The sequence below is a fragment of the Phaseolus vulgaris genome, chromosome 5 (assembly GCF_000499845.2).
Source record: "Phaseolus vulgaris cultivar G19833 chromosome 5, P. vulgaris v2.0, whole genome shotgun sequence".
Lineage (NCBI taxonomy): Eukaryota > Viridiplantae > Streptophyta > Magnoliopsida > Fabales > Fabaceae > Phaseolus > Phaseolus vulgaris.
The window spans coordinates 22,051,574-22,073,701 of record NC_023755.2 but is presented as its reverse complement, the minus strand read 5'-3'; the positions used below and the strand labels follow the sequence as shown (position 1 = coordinate 22,073,701).

Below are 22,128 nucleotides of genomic sequence, written 5' to 3'. Positions count from 1 at the left end.
TAATAATATTAATTTTAATAATAATAAAATTAATAATATTAATATAATAATTATAATTATAATAAATATATACTAATTATAATAATAAACATAATAAGAATAATTATAATTAGTAATAGTAATAATAGTCATAATATGATTACAATGATTCTTTAGTTAGTGGTTATAGGTTTTATGTCTACTCATAGCACTTGAGTTCGATTCTCTCTAACACATTATTAATATTAATAATAATAGTCTCAAATTAGTCATTAAAATTTTTTTAATTTTGATTATTAAATTTAACTCCATTAGAGACTGATTTAGGGGTAAATTCCCTATCTAACACCATTTACACTTTTATTTCCTCATATAGCACCATTTTGTTTTTATTTCCCTATCTAGCACCTTTTATTTTTTATTTTCCTATCTAACACCCTTTTATTTTTTATTTCCCTATCTAGCACCATTTCAAAAATAAATAAATAAATAATAAATTATTATTTTTTTGATATTTTTAATGTTTAAAATAGATAAAAATATAATTAATGAATAAAGAAATGAGTTTTTACAAAATAAAAAAGTAATAATTTTAAAATGTTTAGTTTTAATTTTTTTTTTTAAATGAAGAAAATAAAAAATTAAACTTTACAACAACATAAAAGTTGAATCTATGAACATAAGTTAGTATTTATTTTTATTATTATTGATGATGTAATTATGTTAATTTCGAGTAAAAATACAAGACGTAATTATAAAAAAAACAAGTTGAATAAGGACTGATATGGACATAAGAGAACAACATGATCGAACAAAAAATGTTCATATTATCAAACACCAGGACACACATAAAGAACATGTCGTAACATTATTAGATTGTGCACTTCTCGTCATTAATTATGTTTTATTTCGCACAAACTATTTAATATACCATTGAAGAAAATATTAAATGAATGATCATCTTTCATTTATTTTCCTTTTTATGATCAACATATACTTATTTAGTATCGCCTTATATTTATCTTATTTGGATTTTTTTATATCTTTTATCTTTATTTTATTTTGTTTTGCCTTTATTTTATATCTTTTATGTTTTTAGTTTTTTTTTGTCATTCTTTATTTATTTCTGTTTTTTGTTTTTATTTTATTGTTGTTGTTTTTATTTTCTAGACTTATTTATTTTTGCATTCTTTTTCTTCTCATTTTTAAGCATTAAGTGTAACATTTGCATTAGTTTTTTTTAGGATTTTGCATTTAAGGTAAACACTTCAATATTATTTGTGTGTCCACTGTTAATTAATACTAATTGACTTTGGTTTTTTTATAATTATGTCCTGTATGTTTTACTTGAAATTAACATGATTACATCATCAATAATAATAAAAAGTTTAATTTTTTATTTTCTTCATTCTAAAAAAAAACAATTTTAAATTAAACATTTCAAATTTATTACTTTTTTATTTTTATTTTGTAAAAACTCATTTATTTATTCATTAATTATATTTCTAATTATTTTAAACATTAAAAATATTTATTTTTTAATGCATTCAAAATTAAGATTATCATTTTTTTTTAAATTTATTATTTATTTTTGAAATGATGTTAGATAGGGAAATAAAAAATAAAAGGGTGCTAGATAGGGAAATGAAAACAAAAGGGTGCTAGATAGAGAAATAAAAACAAAAGGGTGCTAGAGAGGGAAATAAAAGTGTAAATGGTGCTAGATAAGAAATTTACCCTTGATTTAGCGGCCGAATTTGTTATTAATTTTTTGTTGCTAAATTGGGGTGACCAACCCTCAACGACTACAATAACACGACCAGTTTTTTCGATAATAAAATCGCAATCGACAAAAAAAGTGGTTGCTTAATGGTTTGTGACTAAGATTTTTACTATCACCTGTGTTTGGTCGCTATTTTGATCGCAAATCAAGTTAGCGATTGATCTTTAAATCATAGGGAATGATTTTGGTGCCGTTGAAAGATATTTTTTTTTGGTAGTGATCACAAAATGTTATTTTATTTGAATTTAATGGGTAGTTACAAATTTATGTTGTGTTAATTATTTAAGAAAAAAATATTTTTAATAAAAATATATTTTAATTTATAAAAGAATTACATTTTACAAAAGAATCTGTTTATATCATCATAAATTTGCAAGATAGAATAAGAAGTTGCAGTCTTTTGGCACGGTATATTCCTGTGTTGAATAAAAAAAAGAGAACCAAAAGAAGAAGAAAAGGAATAAAATCAAGCACTCCCATTCGATGGTCGATCGGTACAAAAAATCTTGTGAAGTTTTTTATTATGGTTTTTTCTGTTCTTTTCTCTTTATCAAGCAAGTGATTTATTTTATTTTGTTCAATCTCTTTCCAGAAACAAACGTAGAATTGCACTAAGACTAAGGTAGAAGTGGGTGAAAGAAAGGAAAAGATTAAAGAAAACAGCGTTAATTAATTTGTGATCTTTGCACCTGAAATTGTCTGCATAGAAGAAGTGAAATTAAAAAAAGAATATTAAATAAAAATAGTAATAGTGTGAGGATGAAAAAAAAGTGAATTGATATTAAATTTAATAATTTTCCGTATTAAAAAGTTGAAGTGGGATTTGTTGTGCACGTGGAGTTGAAGATAAAAGGCCCCAAAATGATGCTTGTACGCATAAAAGGGTAATAGGATATCGAAATGTAAAATATTAAAGAATGTAATCTATTCTAAAATACACTTACAAACAAAAACGCATTCTTATTTTTCCTATTAACTTTCCCTCTACAAACTTGCATATTTTCTTTTCTTTTCGTAATAAATGCTTCATGTGTGCTCCTTTCATGCATTATAGATTACCACTTGAAAAAGAGATCAAATTGAAAAATCAGAAGCACCACTCTCTTATTTTCTTGTGCATGTAGATGATGATCATGAGTTTCTGAATTTATCTAGGTTGAATGACGACCAAGTGTAAAACACACGTGGCCAAAGCAAATAGCATGAAATAATAACCATTGATTTAATTACATTCTTTATACGTGATCACATCATCTTTAATCTTTTGATAATCCTTTTTGACTCCCCTTTAGTACGGGGTGATTTAGATAACAACATTTTTTCTCCATTCAAATAAAACATGGAATCCCACTATTATTAATTTGGTACCACATAATTATTAATTCCATGGCATGAAAATTTGAATTGCATTTCGCTTTCATATCCGAAAGATACAGTTGAACAGAAGAACAAAGGGTGAGTGGTGACTCACCAAGTAGAGCTTGAGAAAGGCAATCAAGGGTGCATTAGGGCATGGTTCTGCCTACCCTTTATATAGAATGTGAGAGAAAATGCAATTGTTTAAGGGTTGCTTTCACTGGTAGCTGTTTTTAAGTCAAATTTTGCTCACATTGTTTGCAAATGCCGATCACTTGCCATTTTCTGGAACAAGACAAATCTATAAACAGGAAACACAACCAAACATGGCCACAAATTAAGCTACTATGTCTTAACCATCAAAATTATCATGTGAACTCAGAACAATGTCATCTTATTTTTTCTGTATTTGCATTCAAACTTTTTTCCTTTTCTTCCTCTCTATTAATTACCAAGATTAGGGTCTCTAGCTCCTTAAATATATTTTATATGCATGTATAATATGCCTGCTCTGCTTTTAAATCACATCCTTAACCTTATTGGATATACCTAGCTGCTACCGTCTATATAGCTTCTCATTACTCACACGCACTAGGTTAACTTCCTACATCCATTTTTTGGTAAATAAACTCATCATTTCATCATGTATATATGGATATATATATATATATATATATATATATATATATATATATATTAGGTTCATTTTGACCAATTCATTTCTTTATTTCTCATAATATTAACGCACATAGGTTTCTTCAAAGCTTTTAAGAAGTTTATTTCCATGATGTTACTCATTTTTTACTGCTACAGATCTATCATGGGAAACTGTTTTTTTTAATCACATAATCACCTTATCTTTTTCTTCAAACGTGAAGATGCATGCGATCTTCAATTATATCATCGTATATATTCTACTGCTTCTGTAGAATCTGTAGTTGCTGTTGCAATAGAAACAATTTCAAAACATGTACCATTCATTTCTTTGAAAATGGTGTTGTGGGTTCTAGAAATGATCTAATTTTAAAGTTAAACTTAAATATGTTTCTTAGTTACTGGAAAATGAACGATTTTTTTTATTTCTATAACTTTTTCAGTTTTTCATTCTTGTAAAATTTGAAATTATTTTTTAACCCTTCTAAAATAATAATTTTTTTCATTTTATTCACTATAAAATATTGTTTTATTCTCCCTCCATAAATTGAAATTACTATTTTCGATCTTTCGCATTTATTTTAGGACTAATAAAAATATTAAAAAACTGTTGAGACCAAAACTAAAATTCGTTTATTTCACACGGGCGTTTAAGTCTCAGAATTATTATTATAGTTTAACCTGAGAACAACTCAAAAACATTTGGAAAAAATTGTTTAGAAAGTTTTTTTTTTTCAAATATAACAACATTTACTTTTCCTTTCTGTAAAAAAATGTAAATGTATTAAAAAAATGGAATAAAAAACAAAAGTACCATTTGGCGCGGGATTAAGCGCTGGGGAAAGCTTAGAAGTAGGGATGGCAAAGCGGACCAGCCCGCCCTGCGCTTGACCCGCAAAAATGCGGGACGGGTTGGCCCACCCCACAAAGTTATTGCGGGCTAGAATTCTCGACCCGCCCCGCATAAGAACTGGCCCGCAGGTTTGCGGGCCAGCCCGCGTTCTTTTTTTTAAAATTAAATATTTATTTTTTTATATTTTTTTATTAAAAAATTGTCAAATTAAACCTATATATTTGTTATTATCAAATCTAATTTTTTTTTCCTTCCTTTTCAAATATAGTCAAACATCAAAACATTAAGATAAATATCAAATATCACTATTCTTCCACTTCCAAAACATTAAAAATACCTAATTCCAAAACATTAAACATAAACATTAATTCAAAAACATTAAATATAAACATTATTGACATTCTTCCATTTCAATAACATTGGATGTCACCTAGTAGAACCTTCATCCATTTTTTCATAATTATAATCTTCCCCGTCATCTACATATATTAAAACAATGACAATTAATTAATTAATTTTTCATAAAAATAATACAATAAAAATAAGATAACTTTTGGCTCAATTGAAAGCTTGGTCATGGGTAACTTCTAAAATACACTCTGCTTACTTCTCCTTCTCTGACTGGTGTCTTGCTCCTTTATCGTGTTTGAAATCGATTTAATTGGCATGACCCAATTTAGGTTGCCCAGCTGCTACTAAGTGCCAATATTTTTTTCTTGCGGGTTTGCGGGCCAGCCCGCCCCGCCCCGCTACTGGCTCGCGCGGGTTGCGGGCTAATGCGGGTTTGCGGGTTGAAAAGGTCATCCCGCCCCGCGTTTTTTACCTGCGGACCGTGGGCCGACCCGCACGGCCCGCCCCCTTTGCCATCCCTACTTAGAAGGATGAATAGACACGAAGAGTTGTTCATAAATTTGAGATGTGTTACGGTAAAATATTGAAGGGTTTGTAGAAGCATAATATATATGGGTGACTTGGGCCACTAGCTTTAATATGCTTTTCAGTTTCTGGTGCATTATGAAATTAAGGCCTAATCGTCCTTCACATTTTTCCGACATCTCAAAAATATCATTTTAATTTGTGTAATTTAAAAAAAAAATTGTGCAATTAAAAAAAATTAAATTATACCATCCGAAAATTATTTTTGATTTGTACATTTCATAGTCCAAAAGTCATTTAAAAATTTAAAATTATATAATATAAAAATCGATTTTAACTTTCAGATTTTATAATTTGAATGAACTTTTTCTTAGAGGTGGCAAAGCGGGTCAGCCTGCCCCGCATTGACCCGCCCCGCGCTTGGCCCGCAAAAATGTTGGTCGGGTTGGTCCGCTCCGCAAAGTTATTGCGGGCTAGAATTCCCGACACGCCCCGCATAAGAGCGGGCCGTGGGCTAATGCGGGTTAGCGGGTTGAAAAGATCAGCCTGCCCCGCGTTTTTTAACAGCAGGCCGCGGGCCGACCCGCATGGCCCGCCCCGCTTTGCCATCCCTACTTTTTCTTTAAAAAAGACTTATGAATTTCACAATTTAAAATAATATAAAAGTTACTTTTAGTTTTTGGATTACACAATCAAAATATTTTTTCTTAAAAAGACTTTTAGATTGCACAAAAGTTATTTTTAACTTTGAGATTATAGAATTTAGAAGATAACTTCTATTTTATAAAAGGCTTTCAGATGGAACAATTTCAATCCATAAGTTAAAAATGACTTTCAAATTCTTCAATTTATAAGATTTTTTTTAAAATTTGTTTTTCAAATTATGTAATATAAAAATTGTTTCTTAGAGAAAAAATGATTTTTGAAATGTATAATCCAAAAAGAATAAAATCGAAACTTTTATGCTAATAAGGATGGAGGAGAAATATATGGAGGTTCAGAAAGAATTTTCTTTAAATTAAAGCTATAACATATTTTTGTTGACCTTTTTCATGGTGTTATGGTAAAATGACGAGCCTATATGAAAATCAATGTTTGTTTTAGGGTTTTAGTGATGAACTATGGTTGATTTTTTTTCATGAACCTTCAAAAATTTCTTTTCTACTCATTGAAACTACTTATGGATCCAGAAATACCTTTTGGATTGGATCGTCTAGCATGATGTAAGTATGTCTTAAAATTTATATTACATTTTGGTTTTTACTAATGTAAGGATGATGTTGTGGATTGAGTTATGACTAGGACGAGAGGTAATGCATAGGTGTGACATCAGTCGGTAGAGGAGATCATCAACAAGCACGTGATCATACTGGTGTTAATATGATGGATGCACAGGAAGACCCAACATGATATGCATGAAGGATTCCTTGGAGGACCTTCAAACCTTTCTCTCCTAGTAAGTTCCACGAATCATGTCGTTGTGAGGCTATGGGAGGGTGAGGTTGTTGAATTTATGGGAGTCTAAGTTCAAGAGCAGGGGAGGGGGATTGTACTTAGGATAATTTTCGCTAAGACAAACTTTAAGCAATGTTGACAGTAAAGAACAAACTGTTTCAAGAAACAACATATTCAAATCTCTTAACCAGAGTGTAATTACAAACAGATTGTAATTTCGCAGTAACTTCACTTAGACAAAATCAATTTTAACCATTTGAAATCTTGAAGTTGATCTTTAAGAGATTTAAATGGAATTTTTCAGAAAGCGTCACAATGTAAGAATTGTAAAAATAGTTTTCTTTTTAAATTTAGATTCCAACACTATGACTTGATAGAAAACTTAAAGTTTAATTTTTCAAGCAAGATTCAAAATTGTCTGTAATTATCTGTTTATAAACCAGTAAAACACTTTCACAAAACCTATTTTAAAACCAGATTAGATATGGTGAGATTAAAATTGTTCTAATTTTAGATTGCTTATTGATAGCTTGATTTTAGTATGAAACAGTCAAAGATCAAAGGCACCTTGCAATTTTTAAGTTTGGTTAATTTCTTTTCAGGATTTTGACAACAGAATATGGCAAAGATTAATACTATAATAAAACATCAGATTCAATTTATATCAGTTTTGCAGTTTACCGGTTTTTAAAATCAATGATTATGAGAAAAGAATAGCACACAAGGATTTATAATGGTTCACTCAATATTGAGCTACATCCAGTTCCATTTCACAGTAAGATGGATTCCACTAATTCACAACAATCTTTTACAAAAGATTACAAAAAAATCAGTTCTTGAACCCTTCAAGAACCAAAGATACAAGATGAAACACTATTTTAGCAAATTCCTACTTCAAGAAACTCTATCTAGAAGCATATTAATTTACAAAGAAAAAGATTTAAGGAAATAATATACTTTGTATGCAAACTTAAAGACTCAAACCGAATCTTCACAACTGCAGAACCTTGATGAAACTTCTAATCTCAAGCCAATGTGAAAATGATAGCACAAGAACTTCAAAAGTTTTTTAGAAAAACTTTCCAAAAACTAAACTCTATTTAGAACCTCTAAAAAACTCTTTGAAAGCAATAAGCAAATTGCATTGCAAAGGATGATTTGTACTAAAATACAGCTATCCTTTTATAGGACTTAAAACATAAAAGATTTTCCAAAATTGTTTCAAAAGTTGTTAAAAAAAGTTGAGAAAACATATTTTATTTTGAAAATACACTTGGTGGAAACATAACTAACTTTTTAGAAGTTGAAAACAAAATGTGGGAACAAAACTAATTTTTGAAAAGCAAACTGATTTTTGAAAACAAAACTACTTTTGATTCAGAAAAATTTAAATCAATTGTTTCATAAAAGAATAGATTGAAAAACAAATGCAGTTCAGAAAAAAAATAGTTTGTAAAAGCTTTAACCGATTAATAAAATGCTTTAACAGATTAATAAAATTGTGATAGTTTTAAAACCAGCTTTTTAAAATCACTTGTGCTTGCGATCATCATGACTATGGGATATGAAGTTAGATCAAGATGCAAAAGACACTTCAGCAATTCTATCTTAACTAAGACTACAAAATGCACTTCGTATTACAATATCCATACTCACACTTATTCAAGATTATTTTCTTCATCAAATATAAAAATTGAGTAGAATCTTCAAGATCTCCAACAGAGGTAAGAATGAAAAACTAATTAGTTAAATTGTTGTATTATTGATAATGACATTATCTTATAGTTGCAAACACAAATGTCTTTGTTAGGATCGTGGAGAATTATAGTTAGTCTCCCATAGGAGGAAATTAATCAAATTTGAGTATCCTCATGCTCAAATTGATCCTTTTGTGCTTAATTCGTGATTGTTGTTGATGTACAACATAAGTAATGAGATGGACAAGAGACTAATTTCAGCCTTTATGGAGAGGTGGCATCGGGACGCCAATAACTTTCACTTTCCAGTTGGTGAGATGACCATAACGCTGAATGATGTTTCATCTTTGTTACATCTCCCATTGTGGACGATTTCCTACCTACATTCCCATGAAATTTGTTGTAGCTTTAAATATTTTGGTGGGGTTGTTAAGGGTTGATCAAGGTGATGCTACCTTAGAGATGAGTCAATGTCAGGGTGCACATGTACGAATTAGTTGGCTGCAAGAGGTCTATGGGGAATGTTCCATCCAACAAACTTAGGAGTGTACTGCAAAGACATATTTGTTGCATTTGGTGGGATACACTATATTTACTTATAAGAGTGTCACCTTCATTTTTGTTTCATACTTGTTGTTGTTTGATAATCTACTAATGTGTTCATAAAATCCAAAATTTTATATTTATATTCTATAATATTGAAAGTATTTGAATTCCACAATCTAGAATTGAAAAAAAAAACATGGAAACTAGTCCACATATGAAACGCAACAAGCTACCAACACCACCATCAACCACCTTTCACTACCACTACCACCACCAACGAACCATTACCAACCACCATTGCAACAAACCACCAAGCCAAGAAACACCACCAACTTCACCACGAACTTCACTAAAGTCCAACTATTATTGATCAAAAAAATATTTTTGCAATTTATAGAATTATAGGAGTGCAGAAAGAAATTATGGAGGTGCTGGAAGAAATTCCCTGGACTAGGGATATCTTTGTAATGGGCAACATTTAGCAGAAGAGTTTAAGAATGTTTACCATATTCTGGTTACTATTGGCACCCCGTTATTGCTCTTTTAAAAATCCTAGAACTTGGCATTATTTGTATTGATGAAATACAAAATGTTAACATGTTTCGTATTTTTTTACTTTCTTTGGGTGAACCTTAATGGAAAGGAAATGGTTATAATTAGATTGGTATCATTGAAGTTAGTATACACTAATACTAATTTCTTTAAAATGTTACAATGTTATGAGTTTTATATTAAATATTAATTAGACTCTTTTCCAGTCAATTGTATTAAACTTTCTTTACTACTTAACCCAAAACACTAATCCTCAAAGACTATTTATTGTTTAATTGTTATAGTAAGAAGATCTCTTAACTAGAGTATTCCGTTTTGCTTTTTTTATTAGTTTTCTCATAGTCATATTCAAGCCAAAGTCATGGCTATCATATTTGATAATTAATTTATAAATTATCTTGACTATTATGTTAATTTGAATATCTATATATTTCTTTTAAAAGTACAAATTCGAATAAGGTTCTGCTAATGATTCAAATTTGTTTAATAATTAACCTTTAATAATGAATATATTTACTTAATTATAGAAAATTTTTTGAAATATTTAATTTATTATTTTGAGATAAGAGTCACTATTATTACCGATTAAAAATGGTCATATAATCATCGAGTTTCATGCATAACACTACACTGATAAATCAAATACATAAAATTTTAAATAAAACTTGTTATCTCTAATATGGTTTACTCATTAGTTTAGAATTTAGACTTTAGTTAAATATTTCAAATTTATAGGGTTGGGAATGTTTTCCAACATATAATCAATGAATGTGTACATTATAGAACGAAATAGTTTAGTCATTATGTTACGTATGACCGAGACAGTTCAAAATATACAATCGAGTAGTACCTTAATTACTAAGATTGAACATATTTCGATAATCTCAAGTGAAGACTTTTTAAGTATGGGTTTGTCGAGAATATGTACTCATCAGACTAATACATGAATTAACCATAACATTTATACTAATATGGGTCCATATATCCAGAGGTCCAACATACATCTATAAATAGGTTAACCAATATCAAATCAAGATTCATGTTTAATAATATTTATTATTTCAAATCACTAAATATTAAGTACTAACGTGAACATCAGATAATCTTTTACCGAAACTTATATTACAATCAAGAATCGAGACCTACCTTAAGTCGATATCGTAAAAACATTAAGAATGAGACTTTCCACCACATACACAACATGTTTTAAACGTGAAGATAGTTAGAATACAGATTAAACTCTATTATGAATATGGATAGGTATATATTACGTAATGATGAGAAATAGAAAAGAGAGGGGAAAATGAGGTTTTGAGCTTGAGTTTAATAAAAGCTGAAAGGATGCATATTCATGGTGTGTATGTTTGCACGAATTCAATGTTTCTAACGCATTTAACTTGCACGTTTCATATTTGTTTTGAATGAGTGAAAGCAGAAAGCAACCTCAAAGGGCCACACAAATCATCTTTTCGTCAAACAAAAACTTCATCTCACAAACTGGATCTCGAATCTAACCTTTTATTCCATACCCATTCATATTACATTTTCAGCACTGGATATTTTTAAACTGAATTTTTCAATATTAAATATTTTCGATTATGTAATAATAATCCTATAAGGAATTAATTGACGGCTCTGATAATAATTGTTAAAATAATTTCCCAACAATCAATAATTAAGCTTTGAATCATATTTTAGATTGGATCTGTAAAATAAATAAATAAAATATATTTTATTTATATATTTTATTTTTGTTATTTATAGCTATATATAAAGGGGATTTTTCTCCTTAACTGTTATCAATTCTTTTCCTATTTTATCCTTATTAATATCTAATTTTATTACTATATTAAGGATATTACGTTATTTTTTATTTTTTCTACAACATAAAATCGTTATCAGAATGTAGAATAATTTTTTTTTAATTTAATTTTTTAAAATATATTTTCATTTCTTCAATTTTCACATAATATTTTTTCAATTTGAATTTTTAGGATTTTATCACCATTCTCTCTCTTCGTTCTTTCTCACTTTATCACTTTTCTTCCTCAAATTTCTTGAAACTCTATAACATGTTTCTCATGATCTATGTGTCTCTCATACACATGAATCTATATTTTATTTAAATGAATATAAATATACATAATAATAAAAATAAAAAATATGGAAGCAGATACGTATGTTGATATAAGATTAACGTATAATATATAAATAAGAGAAACAATCTTATTTTGTAAATTGATTTTATACATTAAATTATGTTTAAATCTAAATTTTTAAGACTATCAAGATAACATAAGTCTTTTTTACTATGTTGTTTTATAATTTTTTATAAAAACAAATATATATTTTATCATCTAAAATAGAATAATTAAATATATTATTTATTGTAGACCATATATGTTATAATAAAAAAATTAATTATATTAAATTAAATATTTTAAAAACTTACGCTCTAACTTGAATATACGCGGAATGTGAATATCTTTAATTTTCACTTTTTTTTCATTTTAATTTCATTAATACTATTTAATACAAGAAAATCATTAAATAAAAATCAATTTTATAGACGAAATAATTGATTGCTATAGTGACTAAATTATATTAGAGACCATTTTAAAGACTTAAAAAAATTATTGGTTTCTAAATTAGTTTCTATTATTCATAAATAATTTCTAAATTTGTATCTTATTAGTCACCAAAGTTTTTGCTATCAAATTTAGAATCTAAATAGTTAATAGTTAATTAAATACCAATTTAGAAACTATTTATCAATAATAAAAACTAATTTAGAAACTAATACATTTTTTAGTCTTTAAAATGATCTCTAATTTAGTCATTATAACAATTAATTATTTTTAATTTTTAAAATTGGTTTGTCTTTAATGATTTTCTTGATTATATTTTATTTTTATTTTTTTTATCGGTATTATTCATTTTAATTATTATAATTTAAAAGTATCATTAGGGATGAAATAAGAAAATAATTTATATACATAAAAAGAATTCTTCATTATGATAGATGATTGTACTTAGAATGCAAATATTGTTTTCACTGAAACAAAAGCAATTTCCACCACTTTCTTTCTACCAAGCTCCCTGTGCGATAATCAATATTCTTAATAATAATAATAATAATAATTATTATTATTATTATTATTTTTATTTTAACTTTTGTCAAACTATTCTTGGGATAAGATTATCTTTTAGGAGACAGATGCATATGAGAGAAATACAAGAAACTATATTCCTAAAAAACTTTGACAAAAATTTATGTAAATCAAATGCGTACAAATTGCATTTAAAACAGTTATTACTTTAAATTTCTTGTAAAGTTCATTAAATAAATATCAAAATAGTATAGAGTAAAATGTAATAATTAAAAAACAAACTATTTATTTGAATATATTAATTAAAATGAGAAGACATTATTTTGAGTGGTAAAATAAGAAAGAAAAATATTACAAAATGTTAATTTACAGTTGTGATGTTGTATAATAATTTCAAAAGATTTAATCTGTTTGAATGAAATATACATTTTAACAAGAAAAAATATATTTTTTTGAGTTATAATTTGTTGCAGAAGGTGAACATATTTATGATTGAATAATTCTGAATAAGAAAATATGCAAAGAACATGAAAATAGTATCGATAATACACCTGGCACAATAAAAAGAAAGCAAGGAATGTTCGAAAATGATAATGATGATGAAGAAATGGAGTAGCAATTTCAAAGATTGATTTGAAAGTGGGTCAAGATTCACCTATTGCTTCACTAAACCTAGTACAAAAGAAATGTCATACTTATCTTATCTTATGTACTTCCCACTGCTTCTACCTTTGACTCTTTCTTATGTGTTTGACCGTTAAGTCACATTCCACCTTACTAGAGGATATCTTCAGTTAATTTGAAGTTATTTTAGAAGATATAAAGTGAAGTTATTTGAATTGAGATATATTAAAATAAATTTTGGAAAAATATTTATTTAAATTTAAAAGTGATTTGAAGTTGTGAAAGATTTTTAAATATTTTTAAGATGTATACAAGTTTAATAAATTACTATAAGAATTTATAAATATAGTTTAGAATTTATATTTAATTAAATATTAATAAAATACATATTAATAATTAAAATTAATTTATTATTATTTATTTATTTTATTATAATATGAAAATTAATACCAATAATTAATAAATAAATTATAAATGTTAAATATATATATTAAAATTTAATGTTTATATATAATCAGTATATATTTTATTAACTTTTATAAAAAAGTAATATATAATTCTTTTTCCCCCAAATCTCTCTTGTTTTCTCCCAAAAAAATGGAATTTACCTTTCTTGTGTTTGCTTTCTTATTGTGTAGAAGAAAAAAAAATGAACAAATTGAGTGTGAAAATAAATAGTTTTTTTTATCAGCATCAAAATAAATAGTAAATTACATATATTTATGGTTAAGAGGATAAGATGCTTATTCCTCCCAGTTCGCACCTGGTTTATATATCCCTTTCTCACACTCTTGGATTGGAACAACACACTTCTGAAAGTGAATAATTATTTTTTTCTTTACTTTTTTTTCTTCTTAATATTCTCGATTCTGGATAAAAGAATTGGCACAGTTTATGACCTGTAAAAATAATGCTTATCTAAAATGTGTGTATTTATTCTACACTATTTTTTAATATTTATTTTTAATTATTTTTTAAAAAATAAACTAAAAAAACATGTATTAAAAAAAGTGTGTATTTAAGTAAATGGTTTGATTAAATATTCATTTAATAAGTTTGTTTCAAATCATTTGTCTTTTATGTTAGCCTAGTTTCGATGTTAATGATCTATAATAATATATAGCATATGAGTTTTTATAAATCAAATTATCAAATAATAGTTTTTCTTATAAAACATCCGTTGAAATAAATTTAAAACACAAGAGTTTTAATTCAGAAAGTGTTTGTAAGAAAAGCTATATGTCACTTTTTTCGGTGTTAATAAACTATTTAAATACTCTCTAATATTATTATTATATATGAAGAGATAAAAAAAAACTTATTATATAAAAAATACATATACACTACAAAAAAAATTATTAAAATTAATTAATTAAAAACTAAAATTTATGAAGAGATAAAAAAAAACTTATTATATAAAAAATACATATACACTACAAAAAAAATTATTAAAATAAATTAATTAAAAACTAAAATAATTAATTACTTAATTAATTTAGATATTATTTTATAAACTAAAAAATTATTGATATATAAAGTAGTTTGTATTATTAATAAAAATTTATATATTAGTTTCTAAATTGCTATCTACTATTGGCTATCAAGATTTTAGTTATCAACTACTTTAGATTTTAAGTTAATCTCTACAGTTAATGTAAAGACTAATTTAAAATCTAAAATGATTAGTAATTTTAAACTTCAATTTACAAGAGACCTAAGTCTTGAATCCTTATTACTGAAGAAAACACAATCAATCGATTTGTATGATCTCAGAAAACTACTTTCAATAAAAAATAGAGTTCCAAAAATATTTTGAAGAAGAAAACACTAACACAAATTATCCTCATACATGATTTTTTATTTTCCATTACCTATTTTCAAAACTAAATTCAACATGAATGATAATGTGCACGATGTAAAAGAGTATAGAGAAGAAGAATCACAAGAGAAAACAAAAGAGAAAAATAAAAAACTTTTATAGAACTCGAAACAAAAAAGTGTTCTAAAAAAATAGAAAACAAAACTATACTACTTTACTATCATGTCTAAGTGTCTAATCTAATTGTTATCTAAGTCGTGTATCTCCTATCTTCTTCAACTAATATCTATTTATCGAATTTTGAAGTTTAACAAATGGATTTGGTTTCAATGAAAACTAGACAATATATTGTATGTTTTGTATATTTTTGCTCTATAAACTTAGTTTCTTCTACTCTTCACAGTATAATGTCTTCATTCAAGCTTATAAAATCAAAACCAAATTAAAAAATATTCCTACAATTAATCAAATAAAATATAAGCTAAAAAAATACAATTTTTATTATATTTTTATAAAAACTCTAATTTTATACACAAATACATATCTCAACTATAAAAAATTTATAAATTATATGAAAACATTCAATTTTCAACAATAATTTAAAGAAAACATGACTGATTTTTTTATGATTATTGTTATATAAATTTCATGCATTATTTATGATTAAATCAAGTGTGATGATTTTGATAGCAAATATAATTAAATCTACTTCAACTTCAAGTTCTTATTAAAATAGTATTTATCTATATATTTATTTAAAAATATATCATAAGAAAAGTAAATTGAATTAAAATAACATAATGAGAGTTGTACAATTCAAATAACTGAATTGTATAAAATCAATACTGAAAGCATTTGAACAGCGTTAAAAAAAGTAAACAAACAAAACGAAAGTAAATACAAACATAAAACCAATTAGTTAAAGCTAGATGCCAAGAAATTGAAAAACAAAATGAGAGTGACCATAGGAAAAGGAGAATATTACAGAGAAAAGTAAATTTTAGTGACTAACAATATCATTCCCTGTTTTTTTGTCATTTTTCTAATTCTAAGTATTATATTGTTTCTCAATAAAATTAAAAATGAATTATTTTTTATTTCTACTACAGATGCTTCCTTAAACAGTTGTCAATCACTACAATTTTTTATTTAAAATCCTACATAGAACTCAAATGAAACTTATACAATTCAAATAATTGAATTTGCAAACAAATTAATACTAAAGCTTTTGAAAAGCGTTAAAAATAAACAAACAAAACGAAAGTAAAAACAAATGTAAAACAATTTGGTTAAAGCTTCAATATTTAAAGAAATAAACAACTAAATGAAAGAGTGAAATGAAAAAAGAAAAAAAAAAAAGAGAAACCAAATGAAAGGAAGATATTACACAAGAAGTAAATTTAATGACTAAGAATACCAATAGTAATTTTTTAATGTCATTTTCCCAATTTTATGTGTTGTATTGTTTTTTAATACAAATAAAAAATGATCACTCTTAATTCCTATTATTAAAACTTATTTGAACAGTTATCAACCATTACTATTTTTTAATTTTTGTTTAAAATTTTACATTAAATGTATATATCATTTTTTTATGTTCGGTTTGGTTCAAGGTATATACGGTATGCAATGATTGAAAAATGAGAGTTCCCTTCGTTTACTTCAGGTGATATACACAAAAGAACAAGTGTGCGTATAAATGAAAACAATGAAATAAAGATCCCTTGTTATATAAAGAATCAAGCAGAAAACCACGAAAAATTATAAAATGTTTCCAGACACATTTTATCTTTAGTATACTAGAGATAATTGTTAAATTCATTCCCCTATTCAATGTATTGTCGTCAATATTTCATTACAGTTTTATTTTTAAAATTATTTTAATTGAATGAAATAGAAAGAGATATATAAATTATAATTTACCTTGACTGATTTAAAACTATATTAACGATATCGAAACATAAAAATATTAATAAAATAATTATATGTAAAGTTTATATAAAATTAACATATAAATGCAAATAATATAATTTAAAATTAAAATAACAAATTATATAATCAATTATGTTATATAATGTATCATACATATAACATAATTGATTATAAATATAACATATAATCGATTTAGTTATATATATAATTAATTATATATTATAATATAATTTTTTATATAATTAATTATATAATTAAATATAAAAATAAATTTTTATTTATTTGTTTAATTATTAATATTTAAATATTATTTATTATTATTACATTATTTTTAGTAAAATTTTATAATTAGGTAATTTATATATTTTTATTGAAATATTGATTAATAATATTATAATTTTAACATGTACTAAAAATAATTTATAAAATTTTAATTAACTTATTTTTTTAAAAAAAAATCATGTGTTATTATTTGAATATATATTTAATAATTTTTCAACTAAAAATTTAAAATATTAAACTTTTTTCTTAATTGAAACATAATTGGAAAATTTACATAATTTGTATTTTTTTCAAATTCAATTCCTATATCAAAAATAATTTTTTAACTACAAACAATTAAAATACAACAAGAAAATAAATTATATTTTTTAGTTTGATTTAAATATGATAAATTTGTATATATTTAGATACTATTATTTTTATGATAATTTCTCATGTTTTGAAAGTGTTAACTAATTTGTATTTTTTTAATGGTAAAAAAATAAGTTATAAAATTTTAATTAACCTAAATCTACACAAAAAAATACTTCATATATTTTATTATTTAATTTAAAAAAATTAGAATAAATTTGTAAATTTATATTTTACATGTTTTAAGAAAATTAAAAATTTTCACACAACCATCTCATCATGCGGACATCCAAGCCCAATGGCCACATAGCAAGATTGGAATATTAAAATAAAATAATATTATTATTTTATTTGGAGTTAGGATTTGAATTTAGAACCAAATACAGAGTATCAAACTAACCGTTGGAACAAATGATCATTCTTGAAATATAAGGATTGTAGTATCGTCTTATTTTCTTACAAACAAGAAAAGACCTTTGTAATTTATACACTGTTAAAACTCATAATAGGGGACGAATATTTTGACAATTTTAGAGTGTTTCTCTGTTAGGGTTTTTACCTGTATCTTGCGATCTTATCAAGAATCCACCAATTCTTGTGGCGATCATCCTTAGGCTTATCAAACTTTGTTTGTGGCGCCTTCCTTTATCCAGGTTTGTATTGTTACTGTTTTGAATTTTATTCTGTTTTGTAACCCTAAATTCTCAATTTTATTATCATTCCTATTTGGATTCATATCAGAAAGCGTAAAGAAAATGAGTTTGTTTGGATTAAGGCAAATAGAGTAAAAAGTGAAAGAAAAATTTAGGAAAATTTGTAAATGAATTGATAAATATAATAAATTTTAAAAATTATTATAATATATATATATATAATAATTACTTAATTAATATTATTATAAATTAATTTTAACTAAATAATAAATAATATTTTTATAATTAATTAATAATTAATAATTTTATTATTATTACTATTATTTAATTTTATTATTAAATATAATTTTCATTTTATATGTTTATTAATATTTATATTATATTATATAATTATATTTATTTATTTATTTGTGTTATAATATAAATATTATTAAATTAGTAATATAAAAATATTATATATATTTAATATAATAGTTTACATATATAATAATAATAATAATAATAATAATAATAAAATATGTATTTATAATCATAATCAATTATGAAGACACTTTCGCAACTATACCAAAAAACGTAAAAGAAAAAAGAAAAATGATAGGTTGACAACTCTTGTAGTTGTATACAACCTTGATGTGATAGATTTAGAAATAAGTTTATATAGTAAAAGGTAAATTTGTAATTAAATGATATAAAAAAGTATTAAAATAATAGTATTGGGAGTTGTAATGTGGTTGTATACAAATTTAAGGTTGTCCATATATACCAAAAAAAAAATTGGCCATATTTTTTGCATTTAATTAATTTTTGAACTTTTCTTACCTATCTTTACTCGCGAAAAATCTTTCCTGAAAGCAAACACCAAGTCTTCAGGTCTTCATATAACAATTTCACTACAAATATTTGAATAAGATCACTTTCCATAATTTTCTAGCTAATAGATTCTTCTTCAAAGTTTTCCCTATTCTGTAAACATTAACATTAAATTAGATAACTTCCTTATCATTACTTAACTCATATTTTCATCAACAATTTATTCATCTTACTTATTCATTCATCTTAATAGTCCCTGTTAGTAATTTCCATTGATAAGAATTAAAAAAATATTTTGTTGTTGAATTTCCTCTGTTTGGAAAAATCTCCATCCGTGAAAACAGATAAGATTTTGTTCTAATGTTTCAACAATTGTGCAGTCAAATTTTATTTGTTGGTGAAAACGTCATCTTGGTCCTGCGGAATGAAGTTTTCTTAATTAGATCCGTCTCTATTTTGTTTGGTGGATTACTTTTCCCTCTTGAAAATCCATTTTCTATATTCTCTGCTGAAATCGTCAAAATACAGATAAGAGAAAGAAAGAAAGAAAAAACTCAAGTATATGCGAACCTTATCACTTTCTCTCTCGTAATGACCATGCGCCTACCTTCCCAAATGAAGGGTGAGTCATTTTACACGAGCACCATATTTTAAAAATGCAATAATATAAGAGCTAAGAATGAGATGGGAAGATCGAAATCAATGAAACCTAACATTGGAAGTATTTGAAGTGATTTAAGTACAAAATGTGATTCATGTGGGTGAGTAAGCTTTGTGTGGCCCAAAACTACTACGTCCTAATAAATTAAATGGTTCCATTCCATCATTGCTTCATCTCGATCATCGATTCATTCAACGCCTGTACCTCCATCTTTAGCCGAAAATGAAGACCAAAATTTTCACCTTTTCTAAAAAGGAACCTAAAACCCAACCAGTTACCCCAAACAATCCCCACCTATTTACACAAAATAAACATTATTTCTTTTTCCGTAACCCGCTACATTTCAATGCCTGAACCCGAATCCCACCGGCTGAACCGGGAACTTAAACCCACACGTGTCCACCGAGTTCTGAAACCCCTGCGTAAAATCGTTCTGAAGAAACCACGAGTTATTACTGTTTTGGTTTCTCACGCCGCTTTGCACCTCTTCCTCCATCTTTTGCGGAAGCGCAGACTCCACGTGGCAGAAGGTTGGAACATAAAGGTCATTGCACCCGCTGTAGTTCACCATCCCCTGAGTATGCTCCTGCACCACTTGATTATTCCCCGAAACGAAATCACCCACCGGATTCAGAACCGCAGGGTTCGCCCAATCCACCAACCCACCCGCACCCAGGTTCTCAATGTTCACCTTCTCCTCATGCTGTTGCTGCACCGTGTGAGCACGTGGCATCATGAAACACCGTTCGTCGATCGTTGGCAGCGATTCCAGAACGTCGTCCAGATGGGACGATGACGACGACGAGGAACCGTTGCTGTATTGGGTGTGTTCCCTGCTCGAAACGACGCCGTTTTGCACCGCCTTCTGTGCACTCGAGTTCTTCTTGTATATACGACACAGAACCCAATCATCCAGCTGCACCATCAATTAAACGCTCCAATTAATTAATGGTGTACAACAATTACCATTAACTAATAACATGCTTAAACATAATCCTCTATATTATCTTAACCAAAAACGAAAGTAAACTTAATTATTTATAATATATGCGTGTTTGTTTGTATGTGTCTGTCTGTATGTACCTTGGTACCAGTGGTCTTTCGGGAAGAATCAAGAAGCCGATACTCGTGCATGATCCAATTGGTTTTGGTGCCTTTCGGAGCTTTGCCAACGTAAAAAACCAGGGCTTTTTTTATGCCCACTTTTCTACCTTCGGTGGTGATGATCTTGTCGGTTCCGGTGGCTTTCCAATAACCCGACCCGGCTACTCTGTTGGGTCGAGACCCGTTTGGGTACTTCCTGTCTCGAGGGCTGAAAAAGTACCACTCTTTCTCCCCGAAAATCGCCTTGCCTGAGAAATTAACAAGTCGTGTCAATTCAGCACAGAACAACCAACTAATTAACATTTACAAGAGAGAAATCAATAAAGAAGAAAAGGAAATTGTAGTAGTTACTTGGAAGAACCCATGGGTCGAACTTGTACAAATCAATTTCAGCAATGATTGGGAGAGAGAAATGGTGGCCGGCGACCTTGCGGCAGAGATACTGAACGAGAAGCTCCTCGTCGGTGGGGTAGAATCGAAAACCAGGAGGTAGACTCAGCTGGGCAAGAGGGTCTTTCTCTGGAACTCCCATTTTTGCAAGCAATTCAATCGTCTGAGGAGAAGAAAACACAGCAAACAGAACCGGTGATGATGAAGTAGCAGGGGAAGATGTTTTGTTTTCTCTTTCCTTTTTTCTTCTTTTTTATTTCTCCGAAACCGGTAGACATTGGTCGATATTTATAGCATCACATGGGGTAAGATAAGTACGGTTATCTTTGTCTTACTGTTGGAGAGCGGGGCCCACTTGAGTTACTCACCTCTTGGACTTCACCACGTGTCTCAAACAATAAGGCATCCAGACAGTCGACCTTATCGGTTCCGATACGGTCGTGGTCGTTCGGTAGGTTCATTGCATGTAGCCGTAAAAAAAAAAAAACCTAAATAAAAATCCCTGCTTTTCATTCAAGGTTAATGGAAAAAGAGAGAAAAGTCCACATGGGATTGAGCCATTCCCATGAAGGTTAAAAACCTAAATTAGATTGATACCCCAAATGTAAGAGAATTTTTTCAATCAAGCAATTAAAAAAAAC

The 22,128-nt window shown here is 27.1% G+C and overlaps 1 protein-coding gene across 1 annotated transcript; it reads right to left on the bottom strand.

Annotated features, from left to right (window-relative positions):
• Positions 1 to 20,019: 20,019 nt before the first annotated feature.
• LOC137835300 (NAC domain-containing protein 72-like) lies at positions 20,020 to 21,768 on the bottom strand. Its single transcript, XM_068643748.1, has 3 exons — positions 21,449 to 21,768; positions 21,077 to 21,345; positions 20,020 to 20,909 (listed from the first exon to the last, which is right to left on the bottom strand). Exons 1-3 carry the CDS (start codon positions 21,627 to 21,629, stop codon positions 20,337 to 20,339), a joined length of 1,023 nt encoding a protein of 340 aa, XP_068499849.1. The 5' UTR covers positions 21,630 to 21,768; the 3' UTR covers positions 20,020 to 20,336.
• Positions 21,769 to 22,128: the final 360 nt, after the last annotated feature.